This window comes from Oryza glaberrima, chromosome 1 (assembly GCF_000147395.1).
Source record: "Oryza glaberrima chromosome 1, OglaRS2, whole genome shotgun sequence".
Taxonomy (NCBI): Eukaryota; Viridiplantae; Streptophyta; class Magnoliopsida; order Poales; family Poaceae; genus Oryza; species Oryza glaberrima.
In genome coordinates this window covers 18,017,487-18,026,489 of record NC_068326.1, presented here as the reverse complement: position 1 = coordinate 18,026,489, position 9,003 = coordinate 18,017,487, and the positions used below count along the sequence as shown (strand labels likewise).

At 38.8% G+C, this 9,003-nt stretch overlaps 1 protein-coding gene and 1 pseudogene across 1 annotated transcript; both read left to right on the top strand.

The window, feature by feature from the left end:
- The first annotated feature begins 37 nt into the window (after positions 1–37).
- LOC127776606 (protein BTR1-like) lies at positions 38–629 on the top strand (annotated as a pseudogene).
- A 524-nt stretch (positions 630–1,153) lies between these two features.
- On the top strand, positions 1,154–7,697 carry LOC127756919 (beta-galactosidase 1). Its single transcript, XM_052282309.1, has 17 exons — positions 1,154–1,437; positions 2,851–2,946; positions 3,070–3,182; positions 3,491–3,557; positions 3,654–3,746; positions 3,874–4,026; positions 4,132–4,220; positions 4,361–4,466; positions 4,549–4,636; positions 4,756–4,874; positions 4,973–5,134; positions 5,237–5,433; positions 5,567–5,655; positions 5,802–5,911; positions 6,031–6,144; positions 6,241–6,348; positions 6,849–7,697. Exons 1-17 carry the CDS (start codon positions 1,258–1,260, stop codon positions 7,446–7,448), a joined length of 2,484 nt encoding a protein of 827 aa, XP_052138269.1. The 5' UTR covers positions 1,154–1,257; the 3' UTR covers positions 7,449–7,697.
- Positions 7,698–9,003: the final 1,306 nt, after the last annotated feature.

Sequence of the window (9,003 nt, the reverse complement as noted above, 5' to 3'; positions counted from 1 at the left end):
TAATTATCTGAGATGATCAACAAAGCTTTAATTCCTTTATCTAAATTATTGTGGAGGAATCATTGGTAAAGGAATCAAGTCATTCATTGAAGACACACATGCTGGAATCAAGATTTCACCACAGGATAACAATTTTCTTGGTTTGCATGATAGACTCGTTACTGTCACAGGACCCTTGGACCATCAGATGCGTGCAATATATTTGATATGAAGCATAAGTTATCGAAGGACGTTCACTACCCACCTAATCTGTGTTCCCCATTTCCATATGCAGGCCTTAGTTTCCCTGGTTACCCTGGTGTTCCTGTTGGGTATTATGATCCCACAGGTGCCGTATAATAATGCTGTGAATTATGGACCTAATGGGTATGGAGGAAGGGACCAAAACAACAAACCCAGTACACCTATGAGATCTCACCTGCTAACAATGACGCCCAAGATTCTCACTATTGGTATTGCTGATGAACATTTTGGTGCTGTCGTACGTGCCGGAACGAACATTACAGAGATCATTCAGGCTAGTGGTGCCAGGATGAAGATATCTGATAGGGATAACTGGAACATCAGAAACTATTCAGGCAGCAGAGTCTATGATAATGCACAGGGTGTCAGCCAGTTCCGAGAGGTGATAAAATCTCGTGAAGAGACGAGGGGCATTATCATCTGATGGAAAAGAATTCTGATGCCAAGTTAGGAGGAAAAAATTGATAATTTAACGCTTTTTTCGTTGTCCAATTACTTTAATTGATATTTTTGTGAGGATGATATGTGGGACCATATGAGTGTATGAAAGTGAACCAGAATGTCAAATAATCGAAACCCATTGAAAAGAGTGTTAAATTATCAAATCTCTCAGTTAGGAGGAGGGGATGGAGATTGTCTTTTCTAGTTTTAGCACTATCCGCAAAAAAAAAAAAGGAAACGGCACGCAATCTCGATTTTACGGCTAACCACTAATTATCGTATCATACGTCTTTATCGTATGCATGGCGATCCGGCTTAACTACTTTGTTTGTTTCTCTGTGCAATAGTATCTCCAAGATTAACAAACCCATGCCCACGTGTACTACGTAATTATCCTCTATTGTATCTATCTCCAACGTACGGCGCATCGTATCGCTGCGGCCTATAAATTCCGTATCACCCCCACGCCCGATCTCTGCAATTCGATCGCTTGCATCTGCAAAGTTGCAACTCATCTCGTCTCCTCCCCTCCTCCCCTGTAGCCTAGCTAATTAACTTCAAATTAGCAGCAGTATGATGGGACGGCGCGGCAGCAGCTGGTGCCGGTGGTGGGTGGCGCTGCTGGTCCTCGCCGTGGCGGCCGATGCCGTGGGCTGCACCAGCGTCAGCTACGACGACCGCAGCCTCGTCATCGACGGCCAGCGCCGGATCATCCTCTCTGGTTCCATCCATTATCCCCGGAGCACTCCTGAGGTAACCAACTTGTTATACTAGCCGTCAACCCGTGCATCGCACGAGATAATTTTAAATATTATATTTTAGCCCTAAAAAATTTTACTCTGATAGTATTTCAGTCAAACAAAATCGTATAGGAATGGTTTAAATTGATGGCAAATTAATGCCAACTGCAATATGGTGATTTTTAATTTGTTTTCTGAGTGAATTATTTTTTAATCATAGAATTCGTTGTATATTTTTAAAATTGTAAGATCCATGTATTATGAATGGTGTACAATATTGATATTGTTATCACCGTTGAGAATTATATTGAAATTGTAACTATGCGTAGTAATGTGTTAAGTGGAAAACTAATTAATTAAATAAATTTTGGCATTAGATCCAATCTGTACATGTAAAAAGAAATAAAAAAAGTAGCTACGGAATTAATCATATGTTGGTAGCAACATAATCATTGTCCAAAATTCTGTCCGTGTAGTCAACATAATCATAGACTAAACTCTGTCAGCAAAGTAATTAGCACGTTACTATGTACTCTTCCAGGTGCTCATTTTTCAACCGTGTCATATATATAGTTTACCCAGGTTAAAATTGTTTGAGATGAGAAACCAATCTAGATTGAGAAACAATAATACCCGATCGACTTGGAGATATCTGAGCGCGTCCTAAAGTTCATCTCTATTTCCATTTGTGTTGATGCCTCCGCTTGAAATCCAGATCATCGGCAATATATCCAACTGAATTCCCAACAAAATTGTATGTAGAGATTTTTGGATGGGATTTGTGAGGCCCATGGGACCATGATATTAACTATAAATTAATAATGTGTGGGTCTATTTGATCAACGGCAGATTCACCAGGTTAACGCTGTATAGGTATAGATATTCCTAGTGTATACTATTTTTGTTTTTCAATACATGATGTCGTTAATTTTTTAATATGTTTGAACATTTGTAATAATTTATGGAGATACATAAGATATAAATCATGCTTAAAATACTTTGAGTGATAAAACAACTCACAAAAAATAAATTATAATTATGTTTTTTAATAAGAAGAATGGTTAAATGTGTGAAAAAATCAACAACATCATGTATTAAAAAATAGAGGTAGTTGATAATATTAATCTGCAAATTAAATGCATATACAACTTTGAGTGTTTTGTACTAGTAGGATACAGAGTTGCTTGCTTGAGTGTTTCTTTTCTTTTTGTGCCATAGATCGTGATGAGCTAAGCAGTGCGAGGAGTTTTATGTTCTATACTTTTATATACTTATGCATGCATATTATGTTGTGACTTATATACGTTCGATCTTTATTTTCTTAATTTGTCTTAAGAAATTAATGAACATAAGCAATATATGTACGTGCGCAAAAGATTAATTTGATTTTTTTTCTATCTAATCTAATCTTATTGTTGCTATGCAGATGTGGCCGGATCTGATCAAGAAGGCGAAGGAAGGTGGCCTCGATGCCATCGAGACTTACATCTTTTGGAACGGCCATGAGCCACACCGCCGCCAGGTTCAATATTACTACTTTTGCTTTAGCACATAAACACTACTACGTACTGCAGCTATTACATACAATAACAACCATGGATAAATACTAGTAATACTATAACAATGTTTTTGCTTTGATCGGCAGTACAATTTTGAGGGTAACTACGATGTCGTCAGGTTCTTCAAGGAGATCCAGAATGCCGGCATGTACGCCATTCTTCGCATTGGCCCGTACATCTGTGGCGAATGGAACTATGGGTATGTATCATGTATATAAATGCTATCAAAGCAAGAATAGAATATTATATTGATCTGCAAATTAATCGAATATTATATCTATAATGTTCATATAGAATTAGAGAAAAAAACGAAATAGAATAGACTATTATATCGATCTGCAAATTAATCAAATATTATATCTATAGTGTTCATATAGAATAAGAGGAAACAAGCGAGCACACTAAACTACTCTAGTTTCTTTCTATAACATTATTATGTGTCCATGCATGCATGTTGAAGTGCTCACTGTGTTTTGTTGTTTTCTAAAACAAATGCCAAATGTGCAGAGGACTTCCAGCTTGGCTACGCGACATCCCTGGAATGCAGTTTAGGCTGCATAATGAGCCTTTTGAGGTTAAATAATAATAATAATAAAATTCTCATCTATTTTTGTGTACTTTTACATATACTAGCATATAATTAATGCAAGTGTTTTTTTCCATGATATAGAATGAGATGGAGACATTCACCACTCTTATAGTTAACAAGATGAAGGATTCAAAAATGTTTGCTGAACAAGGAGGACCGATCATCCTTGCTCAGGTATTGTAATGATCATTCTTCAATATGATTGAACAATGGGAAATTAGCATGTTAATAATTTGTACTATTGTCATTCCACAATATATATTGTCAATTAATATCAATGCATTAATGGATCAATGCACAGATTGAGAATGAGTATGGAAACATCATGGGGAAATTAAACAACAACCAGTCTGCATCTGAATACATCCACTGGTGTGCTGACATGGCGAACAAGCAGAACGTCGGTGTCCCATGGATCATGTGTCAACAAGACGACGATGTGCCGCACAATGTGGTGAGCATGGGTTTTAATCCCACAAGAATATAGAATATTATATGAATTTATTTGTTTATCACTCATCTAATAACATGAGTTTGTCATTGTTTTGGACCGCTCTAGGTCAATACCTGTAATGGATTCTATTGCCATGACTGGTTTCCAAATAGGACAGGCATCCCTAAGATTTGGACAGAGAACTGGACTGGCTGGTATTTTTTTTTCTTCCATTAGTATTTCTCTCATTGTTTACAAAATTAACTTTTAGTATATATATCTCTTTGTTTGCAAAATTATTTTTTGATGAACATGGAGGAGATTTATCTTAATTTGTTGATGTACTTAACGTTAGGTTCAAAGCTTGGGACAAGCCGGATTTCCATAGGTCAGCTGAAGACATTGCTTTTGCGGTTGCGATGTTCTTCCAAATGCGTGGATCTCTGCAAAATTACTATATGGTATGCTGGCTAGCTTGTATCTCTTTCACAATGACTGAATTTTCGTTGATTTATGCTGAGTTTTTTTTCCATTTTTTGTTAGTACCATGGTGGAACCAACTTTGGTCGTACCTCCGGAGGTCCGTACATCACAACAAGCTATGATTATGATGCGCCTTTGGATGAGTATGGTAAGCTTTGATTAATATATTTTACCGTACTGTTAATTATATGGTGAATTTGAATAAGAAAGCAATTTTTTGTCTTATTTTAATTATAATCTTGTTGGTCTACTTTTGATTTATTACAGGTAATCTCAGGCAACCCAAATATGGTCACTTGAAGGAACTCCACTCCGTGCTCAAGTCCATGGAGAAAACTCTTGTCCATGGAGAGTATTTTGACACCAACTATGGCGATAACATCACAGTAATATTCAGATCACGCCCTTCTTTTAATCAAAATTATCACGTCTAATGCAAACATATCTAATGCATGCATATTGGTACTATCTCTGATCAATGTAGGTTACCAAGTACACTCTGGACTCCTCATCTGCTTGCTTCATCAACAACAGATTTGATGATAAAGATGTCAATGTGACCCTCGATGGAGCCACTCACCTCCTGCCTGCATGGTCAGTCAGCATCTTGCCTGACTGCAAGACTGTTGCCTTCAATAGCGCCAAGGTATTTTTCCTTTCTCAATAATCAATAATGAAATTAAAATGAGACCAAGTGTAAGGTCTATAATTCATCTCTTAATTTTGTTTTCCTCTTGGTATGACCTAGATTAAGACCCAGACGTCTGTCATGGTGAAGAAACCCAACACGGCGGAGCAGGAGCAGGAGAGCCTAAAATGGTCTTGGATGCCTGAAAACTTGAGTCCTTTCATGACCGATGAGAAGGGCAACTTTAGGAAGAATGAGCTCTTGGAGCAGATCGTCACGTCAACCGATCAAAGTGATTACCTGTGGTACAGAACAAGGTATTTTTTTTTAAAAAAAAATCTCTTTATACTAAAGAAAAGAGATCATGATGATGTAAATTTGAAATGATTCCGACAAAAAAATATATATATGTTACAAATTTAGAACGTCACCAACAAAAAAAAATTGCAGTCTTAATCACAAAGGAGAAGGGAGCTACAAATTGTACGTGAACACGACTGGCCATGAACTTTATGCCTTTGTGAACGGGAAGCTTATTGGTGAGTATCAAAGTTATTTTTTTTCCATATTTTCGTTGCACCATTCTTTTAATTCTCTGTGGGTCGAAATTAAAGAATGTTTGTGAACCTGCGGGTCAAAATTAAAGAATGTTCATTGACAAACATGTGTGTTCATAATTTGTCAGGGAAAAACCATTCTGCCGATGGAGATTTTGTCTTCCAACTAGAGTCGCCGGTGAAGCTCCATGATGGCAAGAACTACATCTCTCTTCTGAGTGCAACCGTTGGCCTCAAGGTTCCTAATTTTCTTTCTTGAATGCTCACTTCCATCGTATCAGCAACGAACTCATCTTCTTTATTTGCAATTAATCATGTATACCAGTGATAAATTGTTTGATCATTCTTGGTAAACAGAACTATGGCCCTTCGTTCGAAAAGATGCCCACGGGCATTGTTGGAGGCCCTGTTAAGCTGATAGACAGCAATGGCACCGCAATTGATCTCTCCAACAGCTCCTGGTCTTATAAGGTTACACATTATTTTTCATCAATGCTTAGTTGTTTGTTAACTTTGCTGGTATTGATCATATAGTGTTTCTTGCTTTGATGTTTTTTTGTGTTGTAGGCTGGCTTGGCTAGTGAGTACAGGCAGATCCATCTTGACAAGCCAGGCTACAAATGGAATGGCAACAATGGCACCATCCCCATCAACAGGCCTTTTACTTGGTACAAGGTACAGTATATGTCCATTGTTTACTCACTCTCTCCGGTTTTATAATTCTTAAACATTCTGAACAATGACATAATTTTCAAAATATATCTCTGACTATATTTCTCTATTACAATATATTAATATAAATATATATATATATATATTTTTAAAGTCATTATTAGTTAATTTATAAAAGTTTAACCTAAAACTTATCAATTATGAAACTGGAGTAATTTAATTACCTGTATGATTTCATTTCATCGTTTCATTCTTTCACCTGCAAAAATAAAAGGAACTTATCAATTATGAAACTGGAGTAATTTAATTACATGTATGATTTCATTTCATCGTTTCATTCTTTCACCTGCAAAAATAAAAGGATTTTTAATACTTTTTTTGTTTTCTTATGAAGACTACAATTTACTTAATTTACCTTCCCTATGAAATTTCATCATGTCATTAATTCTTTCACCGCCAAAACAATCTTAATACTTTGGTTACTTTTTTTTTTTGTTATGAAGGCTACATTTGAAGCTCCGTCCGGCGAGGACGCGGTGGTGGTGGACCTGCTGGGCTTGAACAAGGGCGTGGCGTGGGTGAACGGCAACAACCTCGGCCGCTACTGGCCGTCGTACACGGCGGCGGAGATGGCCGGCTGCCACCGCTGCGACTACCGCGGCGCGTTCCAGGCGGAGGGCGACGGCACCAGGTGCCTCACGGGCTGCGGCGAGCCGTCGCAGCGCTACTACCACGTGCCGCGCTCCTTCCTCGCCGCCGGCGAGCCCAACACGCTGCTCCTCTTCGAGGAGGCCGGCGGCGACCCCTCGGGCGTCGCCCTCCGCACCGTGGTGCCCGGCGCCGTGTGCACCTCCGGCGAGGCCGGGGACGCCGTCACGCTGTCGTGCGGCGGCGGCCACGCCGTGTCGAGCGTCGACGTGGCCAGCTTCGGCGTGGGGCGCGGGCGGTGCGGCGCCTACGAGGGCGGGTGCGAGTCCAAGATGGCGTACGAGGCGTTCACGGCGGCGTGCGTCGGGAAGGAGTCGTGCACGGTGGAGATCACCGGCGCGTTCGCCGGCGCCGGGTGCCTGTCCGGCGTGCTCACCGTCCAGGCCACTTGCTGATTGATCTACATGCATATATATGGAGTGGCCATGTCTTTGATTAATTAGGTCTTTAATTAGTCGCTTAATTAGGATGGTTTGTTTATTGAGTTAAGCTGGTAGTCGCCCCTGGTGCATGTGTGTTAATTCGGGGGTAAAAAGTGAGTTTATTAATTAGGGTTCTCTGATCAACTGTTGATTGCAGAGACGCAGAGTGTGATATATACTGGGACCAAATATTTCATCTATGAAGTACTTTTACGATCGAGTGGGTAAACATGTGTGTTAATGCCCTTGATTTTTTGTTGTTTTCCATTTTTGTTGCTCTAGAAACTATATGCCCTTCTTGGGAATTCATTGCATAGTTCATTCCCCTACTTCACTATCAAAATAGTTTCTAGTTTCCTTATCCGATAACAAATTAACAATATAATGAGAGGAACCAGAACCTCCTTTCCACCACTTTTGAATTGATACATACTCCTCTCCTATGTATGACTCTTCTCCACCAAGTCAACAAAACCATATTTTTAGATGAGCCTATGTTGTAAAGTAATCTAATTACTACTAACTAGTAATCTCAACTTTGATGTCCTTTTGCCATGCAAAATTTAAGGTGGACCTGGTTTTGGTTTTCTACTTCAAGCCGTACATTACCTTGGTATTGTGCAAAGTAGTGGCGAATTATTTGTTGCTGTATTGTTCAAAGCATTGTTACTTGGTCTATGTAAGTCAAGTCTTCTTGGCTTTACAAACGAATTTTATACTTACTTGATGGTGAAGTAAGGTGGTACAAGCAGATGTTCCATACATTAATAGAAAAACCTCAGCTAAAGTAGTTATGGAAAAGAGTGATATTGACAAGTTAGGTAATTAGCATTTTCACTTTTGCTGGCATAACATTGTGATCTCTCCAAAAATACACAAGTTTATCTTAGAATCTCATTCCTATATATTAAAACCTTAGCCTCCTACTTTCAATTGTGATTTTATCCCTGCTTTTTAGGTTTGTGTTTTTGCCCCTACTTTTTAAAATGAAGCAACTGTTTACCCCCAGTTGTGACAGTAGTTAGGTAGACTCGGAACTTTCAAATTAAACAAAGGGAAAAAATGATATTGTAATTTGTGAATGGCCATTATACCCCTTATAAGTAAATCAGTCAACCAGGGTGTGAATCGGGTTAGAAGGTTGCATTTCACCCAATCCCAAAACCCTAGAGAGGTTTAATGTGTGTTCTTGAGTATGTGCTACTTTGTGATGCTTGGACATGTTATATAAGGCGAGATGTTGAACATATCTGTTGAAATTGTGCCAAACTTATTGCTGAAATTCTGTCAAAATTTTGTCCAAAATATTGTATTCTATCGAACTTTTACAGGATTGTGTTAAAATTATGAGATAATCCATGAAATGCCATTGACAAGCGTCTAAGTCCCAGAAATGCCATCGACAAGTGTGAGTTCCAAGAAATGCCATCGTACAAACGATTTTGTCCCAAAAATACCATTGCTGTTAGGGTTCCGTCCATTCCGCGCCGTTAAGTTCTATAGGATGAATAGTGTATTTAACGGCATG